Genomic DNA, 15649 nt, shown 5'->3' on the forward strand with positions numbered 1-15649 from the left:
ACGGGCTGGAAACCAAGGTTTGCAAACTCTTGGCGGACGACAGCTTGTACCAGAGAGATGGTAGGCAAGCGGTTGTCGCCATCATGTAGATGCAGGGGGGCAGGGGACATAGCTTCGAGCTCGCGTCGGATGATGCGGGTCACATTTTCTGGAGGCGCTGAAGTTTCCCTGTGTCGCAGGTCTTCACATGAAGAAGTCGCAGCCGTGTTGGGGAGGCGTGTGTACGGCTGGCTAATACGCCTGCTTTTGGCTTCCTCGAAGCGTCGACATTCCTTAATAATTCCGTCGACTGTAGTGCAGTTCTTGTATACGAGCAAGTTGAAGGCATCGTCGGCGATTCCCTTCAACACGTGGCCGACTTTGTCAGACTCGGGCATGTTGGCGTCAACTTTGTGACAGAGGGCCAGCACATCTTGAATGTACGACACATAGGACTCCGTAGATGTTTGAGCTCGGGAGGCGAGGTCCTTCTTAGCAGCAAGTGTTCGGCCGAGCGGCGGTCCAAACAATTCGCGGAGTTTCTCTTTGCACACGTCCCAGCTGGTTAGATGGTCTTCGTGGGTCTCATACCAGACCCGGGCAGTGTCTTTTAGGTAGAATATTACATTTGCGAGCATAAGGGTCGGATCCCAGCGGTTGTAGGTACTCACTCGCTCGTACATGTTGATCCAGTCGTCGACGTCAGTGTTGTCGGTACCAGAAAATGTCCCAGGGTCACAAGGGGGAGAAAGAACGAGTGATGTCATGGCCGGGGCTGAGGTTTGCTGGGAGGCGTCTTGGGTCATGATGAGGGAAGGCAACTGGCGGCCGCTGCGGAGCTCCGTCGTTGGTAGACGTAGGGGAAAGCCGCACCTCCACCAAATATGTTGCGGGAAAGAATATATTTACAAATAGGAAAGAACAGCTGCTAGCGGCACCGAGAACACAGTCCGAACTTCGTTGTCGTCTTCTACTCTTCCCACGCTCTTGGTCGTCGTCGTCGTCTACCCGCTTTAAGGAGTTGCAAGCTGAAAACCTACATGGTTTTCACCAGGATATTTTGCCCTTATTGCCTTCACCATGCAGGCGGGCAGGGGCCTTCTGTTGTGGCGCCCAAGCCGCCCCCACAGCCAGAGCACACACTGCCTGTAGGCAGCAAACCGGTAGTGCCTGAAACAATGCCAATGATTAGATGTAGCAAGCAGTACAGAGGATGAAGTTGATCAGATGCGCATCCAAGTCGGGAGGGGACAGAATGTTCTGACCCCTAGCCGCCTCCTAATTTTTTTAATTCAGCCAGAAGAGTGCCTGTTCTGCATATTTACTCATTTGAACCAAAAACAATCATTCCTGTAACTACACTAAACAATGGTGACTTGAGTAAGCATGCACACCAAGGTTGAGGCCCAATGTTCACTCTTTTCTAGATGTCTCAAGCTGACCTCCCTTGTTGTTGCTAGTGGCTCTTTATTGATAATAAAAAAAATAACAATGGAAGCTAACGATGTTGCTAGCCGCGGCATCTGCCATCCAAACCTGAGCTGCGGCTAGCGAGAATAAAAGGACAGGGAGAGGGAAAGAAAGGGGGGAGCGATAGTAAGAAAGGATAGGTGTTGGGCGGCAATATACACTATGTACAATTCCATATATGGGAACCAAGTTCTACAACTCTGCTAAATGCTCCAAAAGCACACTTTTCATCACACTTACTAGTATTTATGTTATCACTGCAACTAAGGAAATTTATATATATAGGTGCCAGAAGCCCACTTCTGATAGGACAATCTCCTTTGAAATTTCGAATTGGCTCAGCAGTTGCTGCCAACTGCAATAAAGATAAATTTAAACCAGCCAAAATCCCGACGTACCTGAACCCGGACATGTATTAGACTAGCAGTCAATAAGGTCTGCCTTATTTTCAGCCGTTCCTGAAACTGTAAATAAGGTTCCTTTTTCTGAAAATGACAGCATGTAAGGTAAAAAAAGGTTCCATGCTTCTTATGCTATATAGCTCGTAATCTAATTCCTGAAAGGAGAATGAGTCTGTCTCCTGCACAGTAATGGGCTTTGCCAGTGCAAACTATCTTGATCCCATTTGTTTGCGCAGTGGACAGCTGCAGTCTTTTGCAGTGGTTATGGCCATAGCACACCGTGATTCCGCACTGTATACGAAGTTTTAGGCATTCTCTGTCGTTTTTTTTTAAATAGAACAGCACCGCATGCGTATGCGCTTTAGATCGCACTGTGGACAATAAACGTAGTTGCAAGAGCTAGCACCGGTAGCGTTATTACGCAATCCGTGAAGCTTGCAGTTGTACTTACTCGTTCGCGGTGTCGCCCATGCCTGGCTGCCGGTAATGCCGCATGTTTAAATATGCAAGCTGCAGCACACCCTCGTCCAGGCAAAGATACCCGAACTCGGGGTGCGCTGTGATGCAGTTGTGTCCCGGCTGCTTTTTAACGGCGGCCGGGCATTCCCGGCAGCAGACGTTCTCGATGGCTGTCGGCATGGCAGCGCAGCCGTCGCACTGGCACCTTCGCAGAAAACGGATGTCAGCGATGCGTGCCACGAGCATAATAGAGTTCATATCACTCACCAGTCCACGTTTCCCACTCGTTGCCAGCCGTCCTCGGAGCCATCGGCGTCCGAGTCTTCGTCCGTGGTACGGCCGGACGGATGGCCACTGCTGCTATCTTCGGCCGTATCGCGCAAAGGCGTACTATCGTAAGAGATGGTGCCTAAATCTGCCGTCCGCCGAAGAATCTCTCTTTCAAGCTCTGTGAGATCGTCGATGTCCATCTCATCGGCTTACAAAAACACAAATGGCTGAACGTAGTTCGGCCAACAACGTGCGCATTTTCAAAAAGTCACTCCGCGTATTACTACGTATTACTCCGCCGATGACGGAGCGGCAAGCCTCCACGGAACTGGCTGAAAGGCACTCGACGCGTTGGTAGACTCCTCCCATCGTATGAGGCCGAATTCAAAAAAAAAAAGGCGGGAGCCGGACGTTAATTAGATTTAATTGAGGAAATCGGCCACACAGGGCAATAAGTCGCAGCTCCTAAGAATGCTGGGAACGTGTACATCAAGTTCCCGCGGCAAAAAGACATGTTCAGAATCCTCTTCAGTGCACCTTAAGGGAATTACAGAATTCTTATCACAGAATTGAGATATAGTGTTTTCCTTACAGAACAAAATAGTTTCGATAATTCCTTTTAAATGATTGGATAACCTGCACATTAAAAACCTGTACATTAAAAAAAGAAAAGAAACAGGACTAGGACAAAACTTTCGTTCCAACAGTCACTAGACGAAGTCTCATATCTTCTTCATTACGAAGACAGCAGTGCAATAAAAGAAATATAATAATGTTTTAATGTAGTTAAACCGAGTAGACGTGCGAAGTCATGTCTTCAGCATGGTTGGCTCATGGTTTTGCTTTGCTGGGTAGTTGGCACGGCGACGATATTAGACTTAGGTTAAGCTCTAGGAGAGGTTAAGCTGATCTGATTTGATCTGATGTGTTTGCACCTCAGATGGAAGTTGACGAAGACGATGATGTGCAATGCACAGCGCGAGAGCGGGTTGCAGTTTAAACGAGGACATCATCATCATCAAAACGAGGCGTGATCGGCTGCAGCGATAGCATAGTGGTCCAGTGCAGTTGCCATCGAAACTGATCCGTTCGCGCTGCCGCGGGTTCGAAACCCTGTCGTGGAAATATTCTTTTTACTTCTGTATCGGCTGTTGCTATGCTATATTTTGCCAAGGTCACATTCGAGGTCAAGTTTCACACAAACTCTGTCAGCTGGTTAGACCTGATTAAGTAGTGGTTTCGGTTTCGCACTAAAATAATCCTTATGCCTGCTGCTTAGCAAGAAGGATGTAGGCTACAGTGTGACTCCACAGGTTAGGGTTTGGTATTTTTTATTTAGTGCTTTCCGTTTTCGTATTTTTTTCCCGGAATTCGGGTGGTAAAATTCGGGCGATACTTTTCGCCCTTGAATTTGGGTGAAAATGTCGCCTTTCAGAAAAAAATTCCGAATTTCGGGCTTCTTCCGACGGTTTTTTGCAGCACGAGACTGTAGCGTCACTGTTATAGTTTACTATAGCAGTTCATTTCCTGCTCTAGTAGGATACAACTTCATAAACCAGCAGCTGGTAATACTGGCCGCGGCCCGCGCCATCTTATGTTACTGCGCTGACCCATTACAACAGTAAATAAAATCAAATTTTAAAATCTTGACATCACCAAACAAGCTGTTGCATCAAATTTTTTGAGCTTATAATTTCATCTCGTGATTAGCTTGCCATTTAGATCACAAGAAAGGCTTTTACAATGGTCTACTTTTTGTCACAGAGAAATCCTGTTCGATGGTCCTGAATGTGGCTGTAGCTTTACTGCAGACATCCGACTACAGACATAAATTCCCTATTTTAGGCTCATTATTTCATAAAAAACACGGAAACCGCAGGTTCCACCAATTGTGTTTACTGATTAAGATTTCTTTTCCTAATTTGTTGGAGATATTTCGTCGCAGCGAAGCACTGCCGCGTCTAAGCAGGACCAGGGTATCTTTATTTGTACAATGCAAAAAAGTTCAATACAACAGCGATTCTAAATGCGCAAAGCCCTTCGATCAGGGTGTCGTTCTCGTGGGCAGCGCTTCATGCTATGACTGTGATAAGACGTCTGGTCGGTCGCCATATTTAGGCCTCTCGCTCGTAAATCGCCCCTTTTAGGCTTTATTCTCTGATTCATCCGCTTCATGAAAACGAGCGTTGAAAGAGGTTTATGGTCCCTAGTTGGCCGAAGACACACGTCTGGAATAAGCACTAGACGTTCACAAATTTTCTTGCGGTGTCGTTATCCTACTGCTATGTGAACTGGGAAACCAGCATCGTCTAGAATAGATGGCTCATTGTTGGTGAGAACCCGATTTTAAAAGAAATAAGCTCAGGGCTCAAGAGTAGGATAAAATCGGGTTTTACCCGGAATCGATGGGCTCTATGCTTTTTGTATCATGTGCCAGTTATTAGTCACACAGTTGCAAATCACTGGTCGTGCGCACAAGCTACACAATAAAACACATGCGCTCGCGGCATACACGAGATATGAGTATGTGTATGCGTGTGAAGCGTAGTACGAGCAAATGAAGTTTTTGATGCTATGTTGTGAAGAATGCTGTATGGTCTCCAGAAAAGTGAGTATCGAGCTGAATATGATTAGCACATGCAACGGCGAAATAGACATTGATGCCACTGCCGGGTGGTACTCTACTCTGGTAGAGTTGAAATTTGTGGTCGAGGCATAGTACAGCCAAGAAAGAAACGAAACAAATAAAATGACGCATATTCTTGCGCTGCGCACAGAAACAAGAAAGTAATTTGCTACGGTCGCATCACTGGTCAAGTTCGCTCGGTTGACTGACGGTTAACTGTGTTATGCGTTATGGTTGGAATCATTTGTGCTGCGTCCTGCTTCGCTGCACATTTCCTCAAGGGCACTAGCGTAATCACCAGTGGTGAAACAATAACCCCGAGGAAATAAAGCTGCCCAGGAGGGTGTGCTGTTCACGAGGTCATCTCTAGGCGCACTGGTCAGTGATCTCTGCAATGTCTGACTGGCCGCTTGGGGACCCGATTCGTCGCATTGTGCAGCGTCGACGGCTCGCCTCACTTCTGCCTCGCCGCCATCGCCCTGACGCCCAGGCCACTTTTCGTCCGTCTTTCGAGAACGCCAGCGGCGACTAAGACGAAATGCTCTTCGAAGTGCAATCTGTGCCTCCTCTCGAGAGAGCCGGGAACCGTCGGCGACCCATAAAGCATCACTCTCCATTACTTAAGGCGAAAGCACTGCGCCCCCGGCAACTGCTCCAGTAGCATTGACCTTCGGGACACATTCGAGGGATAAATTGAATTGTTCGCCAAAGAGGGATGAAGGAGCCAGCTTCTCCCGATGTTTCTCCCGGGCCGCGCGCTCTGATCTCGGGGGCGAGTTGTCAGGGAGGAAGGAGTAGGTGCGTCCTGATAGGGTGCCAGGGCCGTCTTATCGGGCGGCGAGGTCTCCTGCTCCGCAGCGGCGCTCGCCGCGTCTGTCGGAGGTGAAGACGCCAGGAAGCCGCACGGCGGTGAGAAATGGTCGCCGGCCTGGCTGCAACAGCCGCGGCTGTCAACGGCCGCGAAAGAGAGGATGCGGAGTATGATCAAGTCCCCTTTATCGTAACCTTCCACCAGAGCTTTCGTAACAACACTTCCACCGCTGGCGGCGGCGGGGCGCAGGCAGCGGTATATTTATACGCGCCTCGTTGGTTCGGCTAAGGCGTCCGCGCTGATTCTTTTCCTTCCTCTGCGAGGATCGTACCCGCAGTTCTGCGCAACGCAACGCAATGCGCACTGCGGGGCGCACGGGAACGCACACGGCTACCCTTGGTTGGAGTGTGCTCTAGCTGGAACTAAGGTACAAACTACTAGGTGCGGCCCTTTCCGACAGTCTCTAACACAGCCAACTTGCTGGAAACGCGGAAGAGACGGGAGAAAGTGAGAAAAATGTCTTCACCGGGCCCAGCTCTGTGCTGTGGAGAGGAAAAAAAATATCTTGGATGACTCCGGTTCGACGGGGTAGTAGCTGGAGCTCCGACAGGTGCTGCATCGAACTACACCGACAGACTGTAGGCGCTTTTGTCTCCTGCTTTGGCCTTATTTCCTTTTCTCCCCTTCCTGCCAGACGAAGGCGCCTTTCGTATAGCCTAGCGGGACTTTTTTTTTCGATGTGCTGTGTACGTGTACGCCGTTCCTTCCCTTTCTCGAACGCCCTCGGCCATATGGCGGGCAGCGCTCGTAACTGCCTCACTGCCGTTTTTCTCCCCCTCTTTTGTCATCGCGTCATCTGTTTGGAGGTCTTTGTGCTCCTGGGGCCCCGAGACTCTTTCAGGGCGACCTGGCGGGCGGCGGCCGATAATCTTTCCGCTCGCATTCAGCAAATGGACCTTTCCGACGTATGACGCTCTCGCTCCCTTCTTTCCCTTACTTCCCCTCTTTCCCCTCCCCTTCCATCCCTAAGGCGGCACTGGTGGCGCAGTATCTGTCTCGCTTTCTTCAGGGGGCCTCCGTCGTCGCGAACCCTTCGGACGGCGCGGTGCACTCTTCGCCTCTCTCCACCGCTTCTGCCCTCCTTCCCCGGCAATCGATTGGCTGCCTATCCCCCATCGGCCCTCGCGAACTACTGGCGAGGATTTTTCCAGCTTCGCCGGAGCCTCACCGGCCGCGGGCTCTTTCCAGCCGTGCTGCGGTAATGTAGTCGTCTCTCTTTTCGGGTGTCGCCCCGAGTATCGGGATATGGGCCTCCGCTGCCGGTGAGGACCACGAAGAGGATGGAAAGCGAGCCGAGAAGAAGGGCGAGAAGGCGACGAGGAGGCGAGGGAGTCGTTCGAATTTACGGTCCTCAGGCGACCGGTCTCTTTTCCGCACCGATGGAGGGCCGAGAGGAACCCTCTTCTGCGTGTCCGACGACGGGAGAAAACGACAGACGGACGTCAAGTGTACGCTCGAGTCCTTTTGTCAAGCGAAGCCCGGGCGCTCGCTGGGCGCATCTGCGAGCTTAAAGAGTGTGGACAAGAAGAGACCGAAGGTTTCTTCTTGACAGCCTACGGGGCGGAAATCTCAAGCTCGTCTCAGAGCGCGGCCACGAAGCCGGAATCGACGGCGATGCGATGAGAGCCGGACAGAGGGCCTCGTTACTGGCTGGCGTGGCATGTTTTGAGAAAACGAATTGCTAACTGTTTCGTTCCTTTCAGAGAGACGGAATTGTAGTTTTGTTGATACGTCTTCACACTCTCGCAGCTTACAAAGAGAAACCCATAAACATTTTCTCCCTCTTCTTAATTCACTGCACCTTTTCTTTATCGCCATCGCTGGAACACTTTATCATGTTCCGCTTCGCTAATCGGGGTTAGTTACCCTGTCCTACTTAGTCTGTTCGCGACGACAGACGCATGTTGTCCGAAAAGTTATGTGCCGCCTTTAAATAGCTTTAAATAGACCACTGGCCATACGGGAGCGTCACTGTTGCCGACGCCGGAATGCTTTCTTTTATGCGATAGAATAAGGATCTCGTCGTACCATGTTGCCCAGAATAAACAAGCAGTATTTAGGGGCGTTTTAGTATAACAGACTCCAGTAATTTTGCGTATGTCAGCTGTGCTTGCGCGTTTTAGTCAAATGATCAGTCACGACTAATGACATAGACCGGGAGTGACGTTATCCCACCAGAAGGACGTCACCAGGCCGGAACTGACGTCACCAGACCGAACGTTCTTCGTGCTTAGGCGCCAAGGGACACTGTGCTATACCGTATCGCACACACTGTGGGATTAAGTGTTGTCCCCCAAATTATGCGGCCACGACTTCGGTCAATAAGCAATCTGCTTTCTTTTTCATTGCGTCTGATCATGTATGTCATTCGTACTGCCCGAAACGGCCTACGTCATCATTACGGCCAGATAAAGCACCCTGGCAATCTGGCTTCCCACTGTCACCATTGCAAATGGAACCCTCATCTTGATGACACAGCCATCCAAGGCCACGCCGAAACCAAACCAGAATAAGGATGCAAGCCTCACCTGGATGACACCACCATACTAGGTCACGGGAAAACAAAAACTGAACGTGAAATCATTGAAGCCTTCAAAATCAGGACTATTGGAACAGAAAACTGCGTCAGCCCACCGTCAATAGCTCCCGAAGGTAACGAATTAGACTGGTTGAGGTCACTGGCCAGATTATAGACAGGAAGGTGAAGGCAGTTTTTCAGATGCAAACTGATTATTTCGTTCTCAGGTCGTTTATGCGATCCTGCTCTGTATAAAAGCGACACGTTTTGCGAAGTAAACTAGTTGAAAGTACGCGCTTCGTCCGTCTGTGTTTTGGTCTTTCTGTGCCTTTTAGCGCGATTTGATCAGTATGAAGCACCAACTAGTCCCCGCTCGTGCATTGTCATCACAACCTGCTATGTCGCTTGGGAAGAGCAACACAGGTCGCACAAGACCCACTGGTGGCGGATGGCCACCTGCCATCGTTTGGTAGTGGCGGATCGCTTACCCGTTGAACGACTGTTCCAGGAGTGGCACGAGGACTCCTGGGGATCTATAAATGTTCAGTAGAGGATGAGCAATTCTGCATGTATGGGCATTAATCCATTCCAGCTATCGCGTCATACCCTTAAGGCGTTTAAGTGTCCCCTCCAATATTTAAAATTTAAATGGAGTTGTCGTTTGTAATTTCAACCCGAAGGAAACCGAAAATACGTTCGAATTATGCAGACTTGAAATTAATGCGAGCTTTTCTTTAACGCGCTTATAGTTGTGATTTCTAATAAACCATAGACGTTGAAATTGAGTGAGAGGGAATTTACAAGGTTACACTTTACTACTTCCCTTATTAAATAATGTTCATGGGATGCTCACGCACGCGCGCACACACGCACGCACGCATACACGCACGCACGCACACACACCCACACACATACACGCACACACACACACACGCGCGCGCACGCACAAGAAATTTTCTTCGCCGCTTTGGTATCATCCTTCCTAGGCAGGATTTTTACGCGACATCTCGACTGTCGTCATCAAACCCCACAGTTGGGATTGCGGAAATTCAATGTGCCCAGGCAGATAAGTGCACAACTGCGTTAGCAGCATCAGCACCAACAACAGTAGCGCCATTAAAAGGCCGCAATTAATTAGTTTCCAGCGCGGACAGCGGCGGCGGGGCCCCGAGTCGGGCGCTTCCATCGCGCCCACTCTCCGCGGGAGGTAGAGCGGGGCGGCCTGTGCGGCGGAATTCCACGGAGACGACAAACGGCGATCGCTTGCCTCTCCTGGCATTCCCGTGCCCGCTAATGGCTCCGGAGAGGCCGACGGGCAACGCTGGTCGATCCCGCTCGGCGAAGAGGGAAGCGCGCTCCAGCGCTTGCGACGCAACAAAAGAGCGAACGCGACGACGCCCTTGAATGCGCCGAGTGTTTGCGCAGGGATGCCCATCGCGGTGGACCCGCGGCTTGCGCGCGAGCTCGTGCGCTAACTGCTTTTCCTTGCCACCGCCTGTGCGAGCAAACAACATCAATCTATCAGTGTCCATAACGGCGCTGAAAATGGTGCCGCCGATGCAGAGCAAGCTTATAATGGAAGGGACGAACGGCTAGCGGTTTGAGAAGCGATGCTTGCTTGAAGGAAATAACGGAGAACAACGCTAATCGTTTTTCAACGGTTGCGCTAACGCTACATCAGGCGATTTGTAGGACTAAATGCACTGGAAACGTTGTACGCACCTGCAGTTCATCGGTATGCTTTCTTTCATCTGTACTGTGTATCGGTGGAAAAAAAAAATCGAGAAGGGAAGCATGTGCCGTACTTCGCCTCTGCTTTAGACTGAGGAATGGAAAAAGATCGTACGATGTTCCTCGTGGCTCTTTTTTGTTGTGCTCTGGCACACCCACATAAATTGCCGCTCATGGAATTGTAAGGGGCGTGCTCGGTTTCCTCCTTCAGACGACTCTTTAGTGCGCATAATTTGAGTGCGTTAGTACGAAAGACGAAATTCTAACGTTCTCCGGCACACTATCTCTTTCTTGCGTCTGGGCAGAACCAAAGACATTCTCGACGAAGGCGCTCCCAGGCACGGCAAAGAAATAATTCTTAGAGTTTGGAAAGGAGTCAGTTCTCGCCACTTTTTCAATTTCAGTCACCATAGCCTGTGCATGGTGAAGGCACCTGCTAGTGAATAATATTAAACTCCTAGAAAAGTACTTTTTCGATTATTCACTGTCAGTTTATATTTCTGGCTTATATGCCAACTCCATGCATGCGTTTAGGTCCTTCGAAAGGAAAAATAGAAATACAACGTTTAACTACCCTTCACCGACTTTATCACATAGCTGAAACCTAACCCAGATGTTATCGCATCCTCGACGGAATGGTTAGGGGACCGAAAAAAGTTTGTTTTTTCAGTAATGTTTTCTTTTCTTCTTCTGGGAGTTATCGTGATCGACAAAGACTACAAGGCTGACTAGCGCTGATCGGTTGCTGGAAATTGGTTTTATTCTCTTTTGCACCAGTTTCAAACTATTCTCTCAAAGTCTAGCAGACTCCCACGGGGTTCAGTGAATATAAAACTATTTTAGACGCAGCGACGTAGGAGTCATTGTTATGCGATCCAAGGATACGCGTGAGACTGAATAGGCTGCACACAATTCCGCCGCGCGAGCCCTTCCTACATGCATTTACTCCTCAGTCAAACGCCAATACGCGCCGCGTAGAGATAGCAACCGGCTGATCTGAAGCGATCTTGCGAAGCGCAGCAGTGACGTCACAATGACGCAGACGCGGACCGGAGGTGTACGAGCTCCGCGTGAATACGAGTCGTCTGCAGTGCTGCTGCGACAGTCCCCACGCTGCTTTCGCCAGAGTCGTAAAGACAACACTGGGCCTTTGCGCGGCGATCATTCCAGCTTTCTTCCACCTTTCGACCCAGCGGACAGCGGCCGAAGTACAGCGAGTTGGTGGCGTTCGCGCCGTGGCTAAAGCCGAAGCAGCCCAACAGCCGCAGATTCTTTGCGCGCCCGCTCATGCGAACATACGCTGGTTTTGCTGGCGGGACGAAAGTTGCGCGGTCCGCGACGTTGGCCTAATTACGTCACGCTTAAGCGAGCAAGTTTGCGAAAGAGGAGAATGAAAAAGAAAGAAAAGGGAAAGAGTAAAAAGGGGGGGGGGGTACGATTGTCAGCGCCATAACTTTCTTGACAGCCCCCCCTCCTGGGTTCTTTTACGTACGGCATGCGCGGCTGCGTCTGTTTTTGGCGTCTGCTCGTTTGCGCGCATGCCTGTTTTCGCGCTTCATTTAACGGCCTTAAAGGGTCGGGTTAGGCTTTGTGAACAGCCTACGAAAAGAAGGCTCCCATCTTTTCCCTTGAGCGCTCATAGTGGAGACGGTGCAGGCAAGGAATGGGACATTTTCCACTGTGTAACCGACATAGTTCCTCTGTCTCTGGCCAGAAAGGCGCTAACTTAGTTAGCAGTAACAGGACGGAAGAAAAAAAAGGGCGTATACTCAGGGGAAGCAAAAACAACTCGTGCCTAAACTTGGGGCTTTTGATGGCCTCTTTCGAGCATAAATAAATATGGCGAGTTCTTCTAATCGTAAGCTGAATACAAGGTAGTAAACAAGCCATTACAAAATTAAATGCTGGACTAATCTAGTCGCTCGAACAGAACGATACTAATACTCCCATTAGGCCCTGGCTATTGAAGAGTGGAATTCGCTTCCTTCTAGCATTGCGGTTATTGCTGAAACATCATCGTTACAAAACAGCTCTTTTGTCATATATAGAATCTTCCAACCTAGAGTGATGTGCGTTTTTATCGCTTTGTGGTTCACTATATTTTTTTTTTTCGTTTGCTTGGGCGTGTGTGAGTCGGCGGTTACGTTCCGAGAAATGTTAGACGCTATGTTTCGTAACTTCCGAAGGCGGAATTTTTCCTTTTCTTTTCTGAGATATTTTATTTCCCTATCTTGCTATACGTGTATTTATTATTGAAGTACCTGTTCCTAGCAATATTTGCCTTTCTCTCATTAATTTGTACCTGCCTTCTTAACTTGCTTATTCCAGTCTTCATCCCTTTGTATTTTGTGTGTTATATAAAGTTTTCTTTGATGAATACCCCCCTCACCCATGTAATGCCCACATGGGCCCTTAGGCTTTTGAACTAACTAACTAACTAACTAACTAACTAACTAACTAACTAACTAACTAACTAACTAACTAACTAACTAACTAACTAACTAACTAACTAACTAACTAACTAACTAACTAACTAACTAACTAACTAACTAACTAACTAACTAACTAACTAACAACTAACTAACTAACCAATTAATAAAATAACTAACTAACCAATTAATAAAATAACTAACTAAGCAAATAAATAAATGAAAGTTGCTCGGTTAAGCAAACGTGCCGCGAAAGCAACAAATATCAACAGAAATTCTGTGTGCAAGCGCTGCTTGATGAAGCCTCGAGGACATGTAGGCACCGCAGGTTACAGGCTTGACGAAGGCAACGTTTAGAGTTGTTTCATCATAAAAATTTTCAGTTCGGGTTCACTCCAGACGATGTGTCCACGAAAAGTCCCGTTTCCATGAAGGCGAGCGCAGAAGGGAAACGCTGCTGAAACAAGGCGCAAAGTTGAGGCACAAGGGAGTAACTGCTCGTCAGCATCCACTTAAGAACAATCATACGGCTGCAAAGAAAGGCTGTATGCTTTCTCAGGAACTTCACTGGAGGGACAAATTCCTTCTGGAGCGGGAATCGAGCCCGAGTCCAACGCATCACTAGGCTAACCAGAACGGCTAGCAAATGGCTAGCATGGCTGTGCTTGGGTGAATGCAAACGAGTAATCAATCCATGATTACAAATTTTGCTCCACCTTAGGGGATTCTCTTAAACACATTGCAGTAAAGCAGAGGTATGTAGGCAGTGATTACTAGAGACCGAGTATATCTTGCTGCTTACGTCACGTAGGTTACTCAGAGCTGCTGAAGTCGTACACGCACAGTCCGAATGAGCACAGCCTACGACTTGCACAGCGCCAAGCTCCTAACAATATTTCAATCTCACTCACTCACTCACTCACTCACTCACTCACTCACTCACTCACTCACTCACTCACTCACTCACTCACTCACTCACTCACTCACTCACTCACTCACTCGCTCGCTCGCTCGCTCACTCACTCACTCACTCACTCACTCACTCACTCACTCACTCACTCACTCACTCACTCACCTACTCACTCACTCTATCACCTACTCACTCACTCACTCACTCACCTTCTCACTCACTCACTCACCTTCTCACTCACTTACTCACTCACCTACTCACTCACCCTATCACCTACTCACTCACTCACTCACTCACTCACTCACTCAACTACTCACTCACTCACTCACTCAGTCACGTACTCACTAACTCACTCTCCTCCTAACTCACTCACTCACTCACTCACTCACTCACTCACTCACTACTCACTCACCTACTCACTCACTCTATCACCTACTCACTCACTCACTCACTCACTCACTCACTCACCTACTCACTCACTCACTCACTCACTCCCTCACTCACCTACTCACTCACTCACTCACTCCCTCCCTCACTCACTCAACTACTCACTCACTCACTCACCTACTCAGCCACGTACTCACTGACTCACTCTCCTCCTAACTCATCACTCACTCACTCACCTACTCACTCACTCCCTCCCTCACTCACTCAACTACTAACTCACTCACTCACCTACTCAGTCACGTACTAACTCACTGTATCACATACTCACTCACTCACTCACTCACCTACTCACTCACTCCCTCCCTCACTCACTCAACTACTCACTCACTCACTCACCTACTCAGTCACGTACTCACTGACTCACTCTCCTCCTAACTCACTCACACACTCACCCACTCACCTACTCACTCACTCCCTCCCTCACTCACTCAACTACTCACTCACTCACCTACTCACTCACTCCCTCCCTCACTCACTCAACTACTCACTCACTCACCTACTCAGTCACGTACTCACTCACTCTATCACCTACTCACTCACTCACTCACTCACCTACTCACTCACCCACTCAACTACTCACTCACTCACTCACTCACCTACTTAGTCACGTACTCACTCACTCTATCACCTACTCACTCACTCACTCACTCACTCCCTCACTCACTCACTCAACTACTCACTCACTCACTCACCTACTCACTCACTCCCTCCCTCACTCACTCACTCACTCACTCACTCACTTACTCACTCACCTACTCACCCACTCTATCACCTACTCACTCACTCACTCACTCACTCACTCACTCACCTTCTCACTCACTCACTCCCTCACTCACCTACTCACTCCCTCCCTCACTCACTCAACTACTCACTCACTCACTCACCTACTCAGTCACGTACTCACTCACTCACTCTCCTCCTAACTCACTCACTCACTCACTCACTCACTCACTCACTTTTTCCTCCTTTCTGGGATTGTAACTTTGGTCGATGTAAATCTTGCCGCAACGCGAATCTCTACCGACAGAGCCGAACGACGGCTCGGGCGACAGCATTTCAGAACCGGCGCCGCTAGAGCGAAATGCTGAGTCATTCGGAAGTCGAATTTAATTTTCCAGGTGGGGGCTGATTATTTTCTTCCTTTTGCTCTAAAAATGACTCCCGCTCCCTCCCAACAGCAACGAGGACAAGAACTCTTGCCGCTCCACTCTTCGTGCACTACATCCGTCGGACGAATCTTCTTGTTTTTCTCAAACGTCGCGGTGGATGGACTCACGAACGACGAAAGCAAGCAGCGAGGAAAAGGGTTGTTTCGTGGACACCCCCTCGCCCCAGCGACCTCTCCTCCTTCGTTCTTTCGTCTCCACGTGCTTTCGGAGGCTCCCCGGGGGCTGCGGTGAATTCAATTTTCAGAGGTTGGACCGGGTCTTCATTGCGAAGAGATCAATAGAAAAGAAATGGGAAAACAAATAAACGGAGAAAAAGGCGCAGGAATCTAGCGTCTCCCCCCGGGGTTCACCGTGCTGTTTCATTTATTT

At 49.2% G+C, this 15649-nt stretch overlaps 2 protein-coding genes across 2 annotated transcripts in view; both read right to left on the minus strand.

The window, feature by feature from the left end:
- The window catches only part of LOC149339192 (uncharacterized), a 212672-nt gene that overhangs the window by 117415 nt on the left and 79608 nt on the right, over positions 1 to 15649 (minus strand). The gene's annotated exons all lie outside the window — the stretch shown is intronic.
- LOC149339196 (uncharacterized) lies at positions 991 to 3088 on the minus strand. Its single transcript, XM_089547989.1, has 3 exons — positions 2577 to 3088; positions 2302 to 2514; positions 991 to 1149 (listed from the first exon to the last, which is right to left on the minus strand). The coding sequence occupies exons 1-3, from the start codon at positions 2777 to 2779 to the stop codon at positions 993 to 995; spliced, it is 573 nt and encodes a 190-aa protein (XP_089404115.1). The 5' UTR covers positions 2780 to 3088; the 3' UTR covers positions 991 to 992.

The sequence above is a fragment of the Amblyomma mixtum genome, chromosome 6 (assembly GCF_055824585.1).
Source record: "Amblyomma mixtum isolate Tamu chromosome 6, ASM5582458v1, whole genome shotgun sequence".
Lineage (NCBI taxonomy): Eukaryota > Metazoa > Arthropoda > Arachnida > Ixodida > Ixodidae > Amblyomma > Amblyomma mixtum.

Bases quoted from the DNA above. Each gene is read 5' to 3' on its own strand.
- LOC149339196 (XM_089547989.1), bottom strand. From the start codon at position 2,779: ATGGACATCGACGATCTCACAGAGCTTGAAAGAGAGATTCTTCGGCGG. The intron at 2,515-2,576 runs GTGAGTGATATG...TTTTCTGCGAAG, and splicing joins CGAGTGGGAAACGTGGACTG to GTGCCAGTGCGACGGCTGCG. The intron at 1,150-2,301 runs GTAAGTACAACT...GCATTGTTTCAG, and splicing joins ATGGGCGACACCGCGAACGA to GCACTACCGGTTTGCTGCCT.